At 40.2% G+C, this 17,213-nt stretch overlaps 1 protein-coding gene across 4 annotated transcripts in view; it reads left to right on the forward strand.

Moving 5' to 3' along the window:
* trpm7 (transient receptor potential cation channel, subfamily M, member 7) overlaps positions 1-16,224 on the forward strand; it is a 46,209-nt gene extending 29,985 nt beyond the window's left edge. For 3 of the 4 annotated variants that reach the window (XM_039794343.1, XM_039794342.1, XM_039794341.1), the window contains exons 20-40: positions 2,174-2,302; positions 2,485-2,736; positions 3,145-3,319; positions 4,287-4,419; positions 4,577-4,755; positions 4,879-5,011; positions 5,523-6,325; positions 7,369-7,457; positions 8,183-8,279; positions 8,460-8,536; positions 8,635-8,672; positions 9,202-9,230; positions 9,620-9,673; positions 10,243-10,287; positions 10,533-10,598; positions 12,496-12,779; positions 13,091-13,173; positions 13,838-14,043; positions 14,380-14,431; positions 14,856-14,962; positions 15,923-16,224. In XM_039794343.1, the coding sequence (XP_039650277.1) occupies positions 2,174-2,302; positions 2,485-2,736; positions 3,145-3,319; positions 4,287-4,419; positions 4,577-4,755; positions 4,879-5,011; positions 5,523-6,325; positions 7,369-7,457; positions 8,183-8,279; positions 8,460-8,536; positions 8,635-8,672; positions 9,202-9,230; positions 9,620-9,673; positions 10,243-10,287; positions 10,533-10,598; positions 12,496-12,779; positions 13,091-13,173; positions 13,838-14,043; positions 14,380-14,431; positions 14,856-14,962; positions 15,923-16,035 (3,144 nt within the window). In that variant the 3' untranslated portion in view covers positions 16,036-16,224. Of the gene's footprint in view, positions 1-1,801; positions 2,303-2,484; positions 2,737-3,144; positions 3,320-4,286; positions 4,420-4,576; positions 4,756-4,878; positions 5,012-5,522; positions 6,326-7,368; positions 7,458-8,182; positions 8,280-8,459; positions 8,537-8,634; positions 8,673-9,201; positions 9,231-9,619; positions 9,674-10,242; positions 10,288-10,532; positions 10,599-12,495; positions 12,780-13,090; positions 13,174-13,837; positions 14,044-14,379; positions 14,432-14,855; positions 14,963-15,922 lie in introns of those variants that run through there. The other variant, XM_039794344.1, reaches the window with a different exon arrangement.
* The last annotated feature ends 989 nt before the right edge of the window (positions 16,225-17,213 follow it).

The raw sequence follows: 17,213 nt of genomic DNA on the forward strand, positions 1-17,213 counted from the left end.
ATTTCTGCATTTGTAGTGCTTTCGGTATTCTGCTAAAATACAACAAATTGCTTGTTGAATTTTAAAAAAATTTAAGAAAATAATTTCTAACGTTCTTTTATTAAACAAATAATTTTTAAAGTGCAGTTTTCTACTAATATTCTCTTTTAACTAACACAAAAAAATCTCTCTTTTGCAATATGTCCACAGCCTTTCTCGATGGGGTTATTGCGCCAGTTTATATCGCGATGACTATAAAAAATAAACAATATATTGTGCAGCCCTATATTTTACAATCCACATTATGCATGTGGTTAAGACCCCTTGATTATTAGTGAGAAGTATTTGTTCGGGACCTTAATAGAGGCCAATTCTCAGAAGTCAGTTTATCTATTTCTTAGAGTGGCTAAGCAAAGTAATTCCTGGCTTGTAGGATCACCATCCTGTCCCCCTTTTTAACAAAATGAAAGCCACCACTTTGTCTGCGCTCTATTAAACCGTATTAAAAGTGGGAGGCAAATGAGGGACCATTTCTTTCACGCTGCACCACCACTCCTACTGGTTGGCTTGTGGAGTGAGGAGCAATCTAAGATCAAAAGAATGAATTTCTGCATGTGTTATACCCTTACACTTACCTTTTTAAAACGCATATTTATGGACTACAGACTTGTCAAGAGAGACAGTACTAGCAGTTAAATGTTATTTTAAACAAATGTTCCTGAATACACACTTGCTAATGTCATGTCCACACTCCTGCACAGGATTATCATTCAGCTTTTCTCACTTGTGCTGATGTTTATTTATATTCGCAAGCCTGAGGCTGGTTCTCAGGAGCCTGGGAGTTGTCTTTTGAGAGTTTATTTGCACTAGCAGGGTTGTTTTTCATGCTGTTCAAGACTGAGACGTGCTGATACCATCACTGAAACTGCTAGTCTACATAACACAGTCTGTGCTTATCTACATCTGCTGTACCTGCTTCTATTCCGATTTCAACACATCAGTGCAGCACACAAAAGCTTACCCATCAGATGGGGGTGTTAATGGCTGATTTTCCAACAGTTCACATGTCAAGGTTCAGCAATTTTTTGAGTCCAAGTGGTACCAAAAAACTGGACGTGTGTTTGAGTGTGCATGTGTAATTTTACCTGCTTTTGTGGACTAACTTTCCCACAGTCTGCAGTGTGGTTGTACAAAAGGGCTCCTTTCTGTTACTAGCACAGGTCAAACTTCAGTGCTGAGTTTAAGTACCATTGGGAGACAATCATGTGGCTTGAACTTCTTTCTATACAGCAAAAGAAGAAAACCCTAAGAGTTTTTATTTGAACTAAGCCGCTCTAAGGTATGCAAATTACATAAATTACGTGACCTGAGCCTTGCTGATCTATAAACTTTTGTTGAACACTCATCAGTTTCAAAATGTATTGACTGTGTAATCTCTTACCTTATGTATTCGTCTATCTAATAGTTAATGATAGATATTTCACTAAAAGAAGCATTAATTAATTGTTGGCCAGTGGAGGGCAGGAGAATTCTACACACAACACTGATGTCACCTCATAGTAGAAGTTGTAATGACTAACATGGGGTTGATAAGAGAAGTCAAATTACTTACAGTAGCTTTTTCAGTGTTATGATGGAAATACTGATAATTGCAGCTTTAACTGAGTAGTAGGATAAATATTTCCCTTTCAATGTTTTTTATATATAAATAAATTAATGATCCCCTGAACCGCTCACCCCCTCCCTTCTGAATGCAGACTTTGTTGGGAACTGTGATTTTCACTTGAGACGGAGAAGATGAAATTTCTCTTCTTTCACACAGCTAACCGCCAGCTGAGCTCTGAGAGCTCAGAGGCCTCAGTCAAAATGGCAGACTATTTACCCCCAACTCAAAGTGCCATGATGAGGTTCAACCCCGTCAGAGGGCCTCAACTGACCTCGTCTCAAAATATTTCACAGAGGAAGCCCCTCTCGGGAAATGTCTGAATTTAGAGGCTCTTTGTCAACACAGGCCAGTCATCATCTACATCCAACATATGTTATATACAGTTTGTCTACATTTCCCACATTTATGACATGCATAGTTTAAAAAAAAAAAGATGACACTATTCCCATTCTTGGAAGAATTTATCCTTTACATTTATAAAGATGTTTTTGGAGTTGTTGATGTGTCTTGTGTATCTCTTATTGTCAGCTCTTCTACCTGGGCTTCTTGATGACATACTCATATGTGGTCCTGGTGAAAATGCCTGAATGGCCTTCTCCTCAAGAGTGGGTGGTCATCCTCTACATATTCTCCTCTGCCATTGAAAAAATTCGAGAGGTATGTGCAACAGAAGTGTAAGACACGTATTGTCAGGCTCCATAATGTTTGAAAACAATTAAGGTAATGAAGATAGCAGTTTTTTGTTGTCCTTTAAACTTTACCAAATACTACGAATTAACTTGTCTCCTCAGCATTATTTCACATTCTTTTTTTTTTTTTCTCTGTCTTCTTTTTTCCAGATGTTTATGTCTGAAGCAGGCAAAATAAGCCAGAAGATAAAAGTGTGGTTCAGTGACTATTTCAATGTGTCTGACTTTCTGGCCATTGTGACCTTCTTCATCGGCTTTGGTCTGAGATTGGCTGGAGGTGAGGCCTTTGTCCCCGGGAGGACGGTGTATTGTCTCAATATCATCTTCTGGTATGTGCGCCTCCTGGATATCCTGGCTGTCAACCAGCAAGCTGGACCCTATGTCATGATGATTGCTAAAATGGTGAGTTATTGTGAAAGTGAAAAGTCACACCACCATATGATGTAAAGCAAGCAGATATTAACGTTTTGTACAGGGTGTAAAAGTTGTCATTTTTTTCAACAATGTTTTTCTTAAGGTGCTCTCAGAGATGCAATGCAACTAGAATAATATTTTATTATTTACGAATACACTACTTTACTGATGTAGGTGAAATTGTAATGAGCCATACACTAAGAAATTCTGTTTCAATATTGATAATTGCAATATTACAGTTAGTGTATTTTCTCAAAAGTAATAAAATAGTGCTGATTTTTTATCCCAAGAGTAGAGTCTGTGCACTTAAGAAACTCTGAATGTACCATACGTCCAATATTATTTCAAGCAGTGATAGCCATATGTTTCATTCAGTATGTGTGACATATCTTGCAGGTGGCCAACATGTTTTATATTGTGGTAATAATGGCTATAGTTCTGCTGAGCTATGGCGTACCCAGGAAAGCCATTCTGTACCCACACGAGGAGCCCAGCTGGACGCTGGCCAAAGATGTGGTCTTCCAGCCATACTGGATGATGTACGGGGAAGTGTATGCCTATGAAATCGATGGTAAGGACGATGAGGACGGTAGGGGAGATTACGAGATTTATTTTTTTAAAGCTTCTCACCATGGCATTGAAGCTGATTTTCACTCAAAACGAGCACTGGAAATCAAACCCCCACGACGGCTAGCAAATGCCCTCAGCATCTTTCACACACATGGTTCACACGCCGAAGCAGCCAACGCAGGTCTCTTTAGAGAGGGCAGGGCTTTTTGCTTCATCACAGCGTCAACTTCCTCGACTCAGTTTAAAAATGGTCTGGCTAGCAGGAAACGATTAAATGATCATCACTTGAGTCTTGGGCATTTGAAGCTTTGGTGGAACAAAACACCTGGCTGTGCTCCATAACTTGAGTTGACATCCCAAGGTTTCACACACAGTTGAAATTTATCACATGATAACCACCCTTACTGTGACCTGGAAGTGGTGAATAGTCAGATGTCAATCACGCAATGTAAGTTTGTCGTAAAGTTATTATGAAAAAAAATATAAAATGCTCAAGGTTTTTGAACAAACCTTTTTAAGATATTTTTTCTGAATAAATCCTCGTTGCAGTGTGTTTTTCCACACATCAAGTGAAAGAAGCTAATCGTAGCTGTTGGCTTTAAAGTGAAGTGTACTAATATATCAAGCTAATATATCAATTAATGTAAAGGGATGATGCTGCCAACAGCTGTTAACACACTTAAAACATCACAATGAATACATTAAATGAAAAGTAAAACAGATTTTATATTAATACAGTTAATATTTCAATGCAGTTTCATTGTAGCATTGTCCTCTTTTGTCTTAGCATGTATCCATGTGTGGTAGAGTCAGATTTGGACCCACAGGGGGACAGAAATTAGTTAAAGATTTTTGCAAATTAACAAGACTGGGATGTGATGAGCGTGTATATCTTTATTTTGGGGAGTTGTATGTGCGTGCAAACTTGCAGGTGTGTGCATATCCTAAAAGTCTTATCTTCTTCACAGTGTGTGCCAATAGCACTGAAAACAACGTAAAAGACCTGTGTTCTGCAGGAGTGTGGCTGACTCCTCTGCTACAAGCAGTCTACCTCTTTGTACAGTATATACTAATGGTCAACCTCCTCATCGCCTTCTTCAAGTAAGTGCACAATATTTCAGTGCTAAATCCACAACAATATGTGTACTCATTAGCTTTGGGGTACGGGTTAATTCTTTTATACTGTTTATTGCTGGCATTCTCCACAACATCATGATTATCATCATCCTCGGTGTAATTTCTGTACTCTGTTTTCCAGCAATGTGTATATGCAAGTGAAGTCCATTTCTAATCTGGTGTGGAAGTACCAGCGCTACCACTTTATTATGGCCTACCATGAGAAGCCTGTCCTCCCTCCCCCCTTCATCCTCCTCTGCCATATCTACTCCCTCTTCTGTATGTGTAGAAAGAGGAAGAAGGAGCATACCTACGGACCAAGTACGACAACACTACTGGCATGCTTTGGTAGAAACTGCATGTTGATTATTAAAAACCTGCACTAACAGTAACACCGTCGTCTTTCTTTCTTTCTTTCTTTCTTTCTGTCTTTCTTTCTTTCAGAGCTGTTTCTCACAGAGGAAGACCAAAAGAAGCTTCATGATTTTGAGGAGCAGTGTGTGGAAACGTACTTTCATGAAAAGGATGATCAGTTTCACTCGGGAAGTGAGGAGCGCATACGTGTTACCTCAGAAAGGTGAGACTGTTATTGGGCTTCTTAAAAGTGCCCAGTGAAGTTTTCTTGTAGATTAACAAAAGGTATGTTTACAGTCAGTGTTACTCACCAAAATGCATTGTGGGTAGCCTTGTGGTCTAACAAACGTGTGTGCATATGCATCCTCATGCAAACGACACGAAACAGACCCACTTATAACAAACTGCTCCACAGGTTGCCTTTTTAAGGCTGTCAAAAAGCTAAAGCTCAAAAAGATTCAGTGTTTAAAATTAAATCCAATGAGTAACATAGCCTACTGAATATACAGTCATTGTGACATTAAACATTTCCCTAAATGACTAGACATGAGAAAAATCAGACATTTTCCAAATCAGGTCAGTGAATATACCATGCGAGAGCATTGGTCATTTAATAAAAATGAAGAAATTAATCCTTTCCATTTTAACTTTAACAATATAACATTTAACATTAACAATAGTAGGTAACACAAGCTGAGCTGTGGGTAACTGAAGCTGCCGTTTGTCATTTCCAGGGTTGAGACCATGGGTATGCAGCTGAGGGAGGTTGGCAACAAGGTCAACTTTATAAAACGCTCTTTGCACACATTGGACTCCCAGATCGGCCACCTGCAGGACCTCTCAGCTCTGACTGTGGACACCCTGAAGACCCTCACTGCTCAGAGGGCGTCGGAGGCCAGCAAGGTCCACAATCAGATTACCAGGGAGCTCAGCCTCTCTAAGAATGTGGTTCCCAGCATCGGACCTGTGGCAACAGACACTGGCCCCCACTCCAAATCATCCGTCATAGGCAAACGCAGTGTGGGGGCCTACTTCGGCTCGTCTTTTCCCCTGGCAGGAGCCAACATTGCAGATTCTCTTTTTGGGATTGGTGTCGGGGGAGGGGCTGGGACGGAGAGTAACCGAAGAGTCGGGAACATCCCTGAAGCAGGACTGGGGCTGGACCCCAACCTGAACCCAGCATTAAGTCCAGAGAGGAGGGGGTTGTTTGGGCTCGGGCATCTTTCTGCAGAGGCTGGCTCCTCAGGCAGTGTCGGCTCCAGTGCCTTTGTCCAAAGTGCTGTGGCCATTTCCCCTCCAGAGCTGCGTCTCCGAGGCCGCTCTCTCACCCAGAGTAAGCTGACCCGTCCACAAGAGCCGGGCCTTTCCGACTCCCCATCCAGCCTGCCCAATGTACCCTCCTCAAGGGCTCAGTTCAACATCAGCTGCACCACTTCCCAGCCCAGTGGGTCCAGCCACCCAGATCTCGCCCTAGTTCGGCTTAACCAGCAGCCCTTCCAGCCAGACAGCACCACTGTAGAGTTTGGGGCGTTTGTGGGTAAGTACAAGACTGAGGGTAAATCTGGTAGCAATGAGGAGGGTGAAAACTTTTGAGTGTGTGTATCCTACTGTTGTCATTGTCTCTAAGACTCTGTGCTCTGCTCGGCCTGCCTGCTTGCCTGCTTGTCTGCTTGCACTGCAAAGCCTGAGAACACAGAGGGGGGTTGGGGAGAGAGAGAAGGAGGTGGGTTGGGGGTACGTGAACGAGGCATTCAGCGACAAGGGCAGATCAGGCTCTCCAAGTAGCCAAAGCACCAACGCTGAAGGCCACCTGGCTAGTGAAGCTGAATCCTAACTGGGTGACACCCACGGAAATAGTGGCCTGCCAGGCTGTGCGCATGCCCCTGCTGTGGCACCCAGGAGACCCCACAGAGGAAGCACGAGAGAATGGAAAATGTCGGCACCAACTGCCCCTCCAGTGTCCTGGTATGAGGGTCAAAGTGGGTCGGAAGTCTCGCTTGACAAGAAGAACAAGGCACAAGAGACAAACACAATGAGAGGTTTGAGTTTCAGTCTTAACTTAAGTTGAGGACTGTGTCTGCCGGGTGCTCGGGCCTGTCCATCTCCAGATCAGGATCCCAGTAGACCTTCAGCTGGTGCCTGTGCTTTTCCTTTCTCTGCTCTGTCTGGACCTCTCGTCTGACTTGTTTATTCTCTGTTCCTGGGTGGTTCGGTGTAATGTAATGTGACTGGAGCATAAATGATTGGTTAAGGTTTTTAGCACTAACCGCAATTGATTAAGGATTTGTTTGGCAGGTGGAGGTGAGGAGTTTCTCATAAGAATCTGCTGTTTGAACTGATTATTTCACCATTGGGGTGATAATGATGTCACCAGATTGGGCAGTGCGTCGTTGAATCCTACACAGCGATTGCCTTAGATGTCACAATGGGAGTAGGGATTGTTTTGCTGGGATGTTGTTACACAAGGCAAACCTGAATTACTAGGAGAAAAGAAAAGTGTATATATTTTGATAATGTCACAGAGTGACAGGGCAGTTTCAATGGGCCTTATCAAGGTTGACAGTATTTTCTTGGTTCCAGGACATAGAGACAGTTTGGACCTCCAGCACTCTACACCCAAAGAGACCTCCAGCAGACAGCAAAGCCCGGTCGCACAGACCAGATCGCAGGTGTGTGTATGTATGCATAAATGTATGAATCATCATTTGGTGCATGGACAGCATAGTGTATATACGTTTTTTTTTTTTTTTTTAATCCATGTCAATAATATTGACAGCCCAATGTTTTTATGTGTTTGTTTAAAGTGTGTTCCTGTCATATTTGCCTTTTATGTAAACACTTTGTAGCTTATTGATGATCAGTCAACACACTTGTTTTAGAGGTCCTACAAGGAGATTTTCTGATGTGTAAGTAAAAACTTGGTAACTTGTGCCACCTCCCTTTAAGCATTTGCCATTATTTGCCACTTACAGTCAAAATGTGTCACATCTAAATGAAACACATGGTTTCCCCCAGGAAACAGATTAGCAGAGGTGGTAATACAAATGTTACCCAAACTTTAACTTGATGCAGACTTTATTTGCTAAAAGGTGTGGCGACTATAAAACTAACTTCCGCCTGGTGTCTAACCTGCATTGATTTTCACGCATCAGCAACCAACTGTGACTTATTGGGCTGTTGGTCTCTACTTTTCCCAGCATGTAAAAACTCAGGGATTTCTTTTTCCCCGACATTGAGACATGCTGCTCTGATTGATTACTGCGAATGAACAATGTTGATTGATAAATTCACCTGTTGAGCTGAATCAGACAGATCCTTATGCAGCTCATCTTGTAGTTAATGTAGTTACTAGATGATCTTTCTTTGTGTTTGTCCCTCCATCTTTCTGCCATAGGCTCAGCCTGAAGGTCCCGGTCACATCAGAGCAGTCAACTCCTGCACTGGCTTCACAGAGTATGACCGAAACCCGGTTTTCCTCCATCCTGACTCCTGTAAGCTCACAAAAATAACACAAATAATCCTAAGAAAATATCTGCAGAGGAAGATATTTTTAAATATATGCAATCATTTCAGTTCATCGCAGCCCAAAAACCCAACAGCAGCATCAGTTTCTTACATTTTCAGTGTCTCTCCTAACACATTATGGTTGGTGATTGTTTGTGTTTCTGTAGCTCTGACAAAGAAGGACAGAAGCAGAGTGTCAGCTGAAGACATCCTCATCCACGATGACCCCAGGGCTGCAGTTCTGGTAAGAAATGTCTCTGTGTGCAGAGTAAAACAAATGGATGTTAACTTTATTTATGCCGGTTTCTGTCGGTGTTTAACGACTTCATGTTTCTCCACCAGGAAAGAGTTCAGGTCAAATCAGCCCAAGCGAGCAGCCTGTAAGTGTCCTCCCACTGGCCAACAAGATGTGTACACACACATATATACACACACGCACGCACACACACACACACACACACACACTTCATTATCATATTAACTTTGCTTAGTCAATGAAGAAAGTCAATGAAGACAGTAATGTAAACACATTTGTCACATGCAGGAATGAAAATAGAAATCTGTGACCCGTTAAAATGTGTTACTGTAGAGCCGTTCTACCGGGAAAAATCTGACCCAGGCAAAGGCATTAATAAAAACTATATAAAAATACCGTTCTTTTCACGGTTTGTCTTGTTTGCTGTTACAGGTCATTTAAGATCATTAGATTTTTTTTTTAAATGACACAGTTTCAGAATCATTATAAAGTTACATATAGTAACTTTAAAGCCAGCACTCACCGATGCACACTTTATTCACACCACCCAATGTAATGCATTACGCAAGCTCCCGTTGAGATTCATGAACTAGACTGATATGCATGTTATCGGTAACTAATGTCTTTCTGTTGTGTCTCTTGCTCTCTGTCAGACGAGCTCCTGGGGAAGAAGCACTAAATGGTAAGAAAGTTGGGTGTGACTCTTCTATCTGGATCAGCTGGTCCAGCACATTTACACAGGCTCTGTTATCAAAGTGACCTTTTCCCTTTCTTGGCATCCAATATGATTTTGTGTGGTATCCTCCATCCTGTAACACCTTTATCAAAAACATGAACAAAAAGAGTTTTTTTTCCTGACAAGGGAAGGTTGATAGAAGTTAAAGGAAATCTGGGCTAGATGGGGAATATCCAAACTGTATCTAAAATATTTAAAACCCTATAGTTAGCCCAAAGTAATGTTGGAACTTTGTTTATGGGAAATCATAAAAAAAGGGATTGTACTTGATTATGATGCTTACTCATGTTTCTGGATGAAAGCTTCACTATGCTTTTCTTCTTCTGTGGTTACAGCTGCAGTTTCTCTTTACACGCCGCGACACACCCACCTGGGAGCCAGAAAGGACTGTGAGTAACCCAAACATGTGAACAAACATGAATGTGAAACATGAAAACAGTCTAATAGTTTCTTGACAGAAAGACCAATAAACTGATGATAATAAGACGGCCCTGGTTAAAATTGTTTTTGCAGAGATAACATTAAATATCCAAGAAGTTTAAACACGAAGGAAGTAAAACTGTTGCATCAAGCTTATTGCGTTATAAGCGTGATTGTGTTTGTTAGACTTTACTTGAAGGTTACATAAGCGTGACATGACACTGACATGAACGTGTCATAAACATTATAAACAAGTCATAAACCTTTAGTAAGTGTCATTCGGTTTTTGTCATGACAAGTTAGGGTTAGGGTTAGCGTTAGGGTTCATGTGTCATGACTGTGTCATGTCACTCTTATGTAGATACCTTCAAGTGAAGTGTTACCGAGACTTCTACTGGTGGATGCTGGAACTGCTCAGGGTGTTTTTGTTAAATTATTGTGACCAAATGATTGTCTAGTAATTACAACTGTCATGTTCAATAAATTACATAAACTCATTCTGTAAAAAGATGAACCGTTCTCTTCTTTTCCTCCGTAGCTATTGGCTCACCTTTCAAACCCATGGAAAGCTACCAGTACTCAGGTGAGACATGGAGAATAAGTTGTCATCGTGTTTTCATGTTATGTTAGATTGTCCAAAATTGATGATTGTAGATTTTGTTATATTGTAGTTAATTTACTATCTGTGGGTGCAAATAATCAATGTTTCACAGAGGCGAAGAGCAATGAATAATCCTACAAGTAGTCACACCTCTGTTCAGTCTTCTCCTGCACTTGTCCTGACCTGTTTGTGTATTCATGTGTGTGCATATATTTTTCCTCCTGCAGCTGTAGAGCGCAACAACTTGATGAGGCTGTCCCAGAGTATCCCCTTCACCCCTGTGCCTCCTAGGGGTAAGTCTGAATCCCGGTGCATTCCCGGGCATGACAGGTCAGGTAAAAACACAGCAGACAGTTTTGAGAAAAGACAGCAGGCAGTTGGAGAATGAGGAAGTTTGGAGGCAGATGAGCGATGTGTTTTTCTACATTGTTTTTGCCCTCCCACATCTGCTGCTGTTTGCCTCACAGTCACGCCCAAGATGTTGTTGAGTTGCTGTCTGTTATGTGCGTGTGTTGTTGTTTTTTTAATATGATTTTGGCTTCACCATTCAGATAGACCTCCCTGCTGAAGAGGAACTACTGATTAACTAAGGATGTTAGAGTTTTGAGTGGCAGTCATATTGTCACAGTTTTGCTGTTTTTGTTGTTACTGTTACTTGATCTGTGCAGTTTCTAGGCATTTCATCATGATGGTGTTAGGAAGGTATAATTCTGTGTATGTATGTTGCAGACAAATCATGAGAAAAACATGACTCTATACTGCCTTTCAAAGGCAGTGAGCAGGAACTACAGAAAAAGGGAAGTTGAGGGGAAAAAAAGGGTTTGAAGGTATATAAGTTGTAAAATAATAATGTTATGCCTTTTTATGCTAATTAATAATATATGTCACAGACCTTACATACAATCTAATAAAACATTAGAATGTTATGACTATCTAAAGGGCACAGGATAATGCGGTATCTACAAACAAAATGGTTTATTCTTCGCATTTCTTGTCTATTTGAACCAATGAGCTAATTTAATGAATTGTTTTAAAATTAAATACATTTAAATACGTTATTTATTGTAGCCAGCTTAACCTCAACAAATCTCATGAATTCCACCAGAGGCAGAGACGGCAGTTCCTGTTACTCTGCTAAGCTGGGCTAGTTACCTTTTTAGGACTACTTTATCTCGTGTTTTTATTAATTATTTTTAGATTTAGCTTTCCCCAGCGCGCCCTAACTAGCTGGAGTGCAGTCACGGCGGTTTGGTTTTTACCTCTGTATTCTAGGTCTTGAAAATGTCATGTGCAGTTTTTTAAACACCTTTTTATGGCATTAAAAAAAATCTACTGTATGTGGTAAAACGGATGCAAAAATATCAGATTATGGTCTTAACTCAATTCTGACTAAATATGTAGTTATTGTGTTTTGGCTTTGTAGGTCCGTACAGACAAAATACAAAAACAGAAATAACTGACCAAAGTAAATATTGGGTCAACCCACCTCTTGAACAGGCATTTGCCATCAGCGGATATAAACCTTCCTTTAACAGTGGTCTTCTGAGTAACTGAAGCCTCACTCTATTTATCTATTTATTAGCTGTTGTTTCCTGGCTCTCGCTGATGCACCCAGACAATGGACAATAAAAAAAACTGGCTTGTTTATTGGAATCAATGTCGGTGTTTGGGCGTAGCTCGTAGCTGCATTGTCAAATCCTGTCTGGAGACATTTTGTAGGTCATCTCCCTCAATCTTCTCTGTCCTTACATTTCTGAGTCTGTTCTTCTGCTGTACTCAAATAAGGCCAGAATGGACAAAAGGTAATCAACAGAATAGTGACTAAAGGAAGTCAAATACCTAGCATGCCAGATAGACCATGATAAAAAGTTAATTGCTCAAATCGCTACTAAAAAACAAGTATTACATCACCAATTGAACATTAGAGCAACTGTATATTTATTCATGTTGCTGTTTGTCCGCTGGATGCATAAGTAGGCAAATGCTTGCTAACATGTCAGCCAGAAGCACTTCATAAACAGATATTATATCAATGTTCTGGTGCTGTGAGTGTGTCTGTTTTTTCGTTCAGGGACAGAGGTCAGCAAACATGGATATGACATGAAGCCAACACATTTGTTTCAAGAAACATCAAACTAACGCTGTGTTTATCAGTGTTTGTGACTCACCTGCTGCAATGTGTTCCCTCAGGGGAGCCGGTGACTGTGTACCGGCTGGAGGAGAGCTCTCCCAACACTATCAACAACAGCATGTCTTCCTGGGCCCAGCGGGGCCTCTGTGCCAAAATCGAGTTTCTTAGCAAGGAGGAGATGGGCGGAGGACTCAGACGGGCCCTCAAGGTGCTCTGCACTTGGTCAGAGTATGACATCCTGAAACCAGGACATCTGTATATAGTCAAATCCTTCCTTCCTGAGGTGGTCCAAACCTGGCAGAGCATCTACAAGGAGGACACTGTGCTGCACCTTTGTCTCAGGGTAGGGAGCACAGACACACAGTAGACCCCACTTGCTGTAAGATGTTACGCATATTGTTGGGCTCTACCAAACAGGCTTCACAAGACCCGGTCTTATCTTTAGTTAGATATGTGTTGCTGTGGTTTGAACGCTTTTCTCTACAGCTTTTTTTAAAGTGCAAGAAGGGTCTGCCTTGTTAAGATGAAAAAGTTATTGCTATAAAACATAAACATAGAAAACTCTGACTATGACAAAAACATTCAAACCACAAGGATGCTAAATAATCTCTATTTGTGGCAATATTTTAAGTGCCGTTTATCTGTGCCACCCAGGAAATTCAACAACAACGAGCTGCCCAGAAGCTGACATTTGCCTTCAACCAAATCAGGCCGAAGACGATTCCTTATTCGCCGAGGTAAGCGGGCATGCAGGAGGGTCGGCAGAACACAGACACAGAAATCCCAATTCACACACATCTTAAAACTTAAACTTAATTTCATATCTTGATATGTTTTTGTGTGATTAAAGATTCTATGCACTGCCAAGTCGCACATCTTGCTTAGCTCAATGTGGTTTGGCAAGGCCAGATCGGCATTTGCTTGCTTGTTCTATCAAGTAGGCTGCACAACAAGTGATTCACACATCAACGCAAACTCATTTCCTGCACCTAACTAGATGAACATGTTTCCGGTCTTTGTGCTAATCTAACTGTTCATTATAAGGCTACATCCAGCTGTAAGACAGACTTGGGAGTGGTATTGATCTTTCCATTTAATCGGCAAGAAAGCAAACCATTCCTTTTTAAACGGTCAAGACCGTTGTATACCTATGCCATTATCTGATCGAGGTTTGTTTTCAAATTAATAATTCATATTTCCTTTTTCACACCTCTAAATGTATGATAGGGAGTCACTGTAGAAACAATGCATTTTTAGGACATCATTCTTTCTTCACCATTAAAGCCTCAAATTAAATGAACTAAGGAGACTTTTGCTGGAACATTTAGGAGGATTTTAATTGTTTAAAGGATCCTTTTCTGTGGGCCATCACCCTGAACCCTGAGTCCTTCGTGTGTTCAGGTTTCTGGAGGTGTTTTTGCTCTACTGTCACTCTGCCGGACAGTGGTTTGCTATAGAAGAGTGCATTACTGGGGAGTTCAGGAAGTTCAACAACAACAACGGAGATGAGATCGTCCCCACCAACCTCCTGGAGGAAACCATGCTGGCCTTCAGCCACTGGACCTACGAGTACACCCGCGGAGAGCTGCTGGTGCTCGACCTGCAGGGTAAAAACTCTCAACACACTTACACATCGCCACACCAGATCCATTAAAATGCAGTCAAGGTTTTTGTTGTATTGTTGTTAATCAGTCATGTATATAGGAGTTGTAGTTCCTCTGTTTCCTGCATGTGACACGTGTTTACATTACTGTCCTTTCTTCATTGACTTAGCTAATGATAATGGTGCGTGTGTGTGTGTGTGTGTGTGTGTGTGTGTGTGTGTGTGTGTGTGTGTGTGTGTGTGTGTGTGTGTGTGTGTGTGTGTGTGTGTGTGTGTGTGTGTGTGTGTGTGTGTGTGTGTGTGTGTGTGTGTGTGTGTGTGTGTGTGTGTGTGTGTGTAGGGGTTGGAGAGATTCTGACAGATCCATCAGTTATAAAGAGCGGTGAGAAGGGGTAAGTGAGCTCTCTCAATTTGTCACATAGGTCATTCACCGTTTTGGAATTTTTTTAGCTTTTTGTTGCTCAATATTGTAAAGCTGAAACAATTAATTGATTAGTTGATATTAAATCTGATATTGTCTAGTTCCAGCTTCTCACTTTTCCTTTTTCCCTTTTTTGTTTCGTCATATGTGATAATAAATTAAATTTTTGGGGGTTTTGACTGAATTCTTTTTTTTTTTAAAATTTTTTTTTAAACAAAGGCACCTTAATAAATGGGACAGGCATGTTTCACTATTTTCTTACATTTTATACTGTAGACCAAACATTTGAGAAAATAATCCTCAGATTATTTAACAAAAAGTAATCATTGCTAGCAGCCCTACAGTTTTTTTTTCTAGTCATTTTGCACTAAATGACCACTGTGTGACTCTTGCAGATCCTATGATATGATATTTGGACCTGCCAACCTGGGGGATGATGCCATAAGGAACTTCCGAGCAAAACACCACTGCAACTCCTGTTGTCGGAAACTCAAACTTCCGGGTGAGGCATATTGATCAGCTGCTATTCAGTATTTTTTAACTAAATGACACCACAAATGTGCTCAAAATCTTCAAACTTCAGGGCAGCATTTGGGGAGTTTAGATCCCCTCCAGATGTGTTCTAAGACATAAACTTACTCTGCCTTGAATAATATTATGTCTGATATGTGTTTCCACAAAAAAAGTTCAATTAACTAGTTATAATTTCTTGATTTAAGAAATGAACCCCTAACTCCTTCCTCATTGAAAAATCAAGAATTTAAAATTATTTAAACCTAGAACACAAGCGAATTTAAGACTTTTTAAGACCAGCAGAAACATGCTTTTGAAAGATAAAATATTTATAAGCAGGTCTTAATTTTCCTATGTCCATGCAAGGCTACCTCTAATGCTATTATTTTATATTCCGTGGTGTTGTAGTTCTTTCTTTCGCTGGTCCAAATATAATTTCGCTGTATCACGACTACAAATGAGACTGACATGCAACTTATATTGCAGCCAATCAGCTTTTGTGTTATTGGCGCGTGTCTCTTTCGGATGTACCACAGACATTAAATGGATTTTATTCTTCAGCTATGGGAAAGTGCAAGTTTAGCGATACTTGGCTTGAAAAAGCTGAATTTAGGGCTTAGTTGATAAAGGGCTTAAATTTCATTCATAAAGTCTTAAATGTGTCTTGGTGAAACATGCAAAAACTGAAAAGTTCAACTGCATCACTCTAAAGCCCATTCTCGGTGTAGGTGCACTGGAGGTTTAAGTTTCCACATCACATTTGTGTTATTTTTGTACTGGGCAGGCTTCCAGAGAAGATCTGATGTCAAAATCATGCTCACACACGTCTTGAGTTGAGCACAGAGAAACTTTCCTTCTTCAACAGATAAATTTGAAAATCACGTTTTTATAGTGTCAAACTCTGCCTATACATCATCAACATATTGACTTTTTTTCCTCCTTCTTCCAGATCTAAAGCGGAATGATTACACTCCAGATAAGGTGACGTTCCCACAAGAAGACCCTTCCAACCCAGGGGGTGGTGTCAAAGATTCTCGCCAGTCAATGAGGGTGATGCTGTGATCGGTTTAAAGCAAGAGAGAGTGAGTGAATGGTCACAAGGAGACATCGTTCTGATTGATTTCAGTCAAAGCCAAGGAGCAGAGAGGCTGTCCCAATCAACTGGAAGAATCACACTTGTGTTTCCATGGAAGCCAGTGCATGCAGACTGTGTCGTGTTTTTTTTTTTATCCCGCCAAATGCTGTGTCAAACACAATTCAACCATCTTAACCTTTTGTTTTTTAGTAAATTTTTTTTACAAGTTTATGAATATATATATATAATAATATATATATATTTATATATATATATATATACAGGTACAATATCATTGCAGAGGGTTTATTATTTATTATGAAGTTTGAGAAGTTGCCTTGTTTAAAAAAAAAAAAAAAAAAAAAAATCTAAGTGCATTGTACATCTGTTACAGCAGCTTCAGAGAGAACAGCCTGCTGATTCAGTCACTGCTACAATGCAGTTTGCCACCAGATCATTTTTTATAAATGTATAAAGAATTGTATCACAACCTTTTGTCTCTTAGTTAATGAACAGATATACATGAATTAGAAAATCTTGTAAAGTATGGGCAGATTGCAATGCAACTTTTACAGAACAATGTATGTAATTTTATTGTATTGAAAGTGTGTCCACCAAAATATTGCTGATAGTTTTTATTGTTACAAAGGTACTATTGCTATATCTTTGTCATGAACTATTGTATGAGCAAATTACAATCTAGTGTATCTTATAGATACTGTTATCTGGCATGAGCTGAACAGATTGAAATATTTTATTTAGGGGAACTGACAGACATAAGGGTATTACTGTATACATTTTGTACTGGACATCATTTTAAACAAATAAAATGTCAAAAGGCTTTAGCAACATTGCTCAAGTTTTGATGAATGACTGTTTCAATGTATGGCCAATTATTCAGATTCCAAGAACGGATATCAAGTAGTGTGCTGTAAAGAAGAAACAACATCCACTCAAATCTGAGATTTTATTCCAAAATTCTGATATTCTGTATACATTCGATCTGAAACTAATCTTTTTGGTTATTTTGAAACCCCTTTCACAAATTTCATTTTGGCCCAAATGTGAGGATATTTTTTCTTTTTCCTCTGTCACTTATTTCGGATTTGGACTGTCAATCAATTTGAATACATCACTATTATTTTGAGATTTTAGATACAAAACG

Source organism: Perca fluviatilis, chromosome 3, assembly GCF_010015445.1.
Source record: "Perca fluviatilis chromosome 3, GENO_Pfluv_1.0, whole genome shotgun sequence".
In the NCBI taxonomy this organism is placed as follows: domain Eukaryota; kingdom Metazoa; phylum Chordata; class Actinopteri; order Perciformes; family Percidae; genus Perca; species Perca fluviatilis.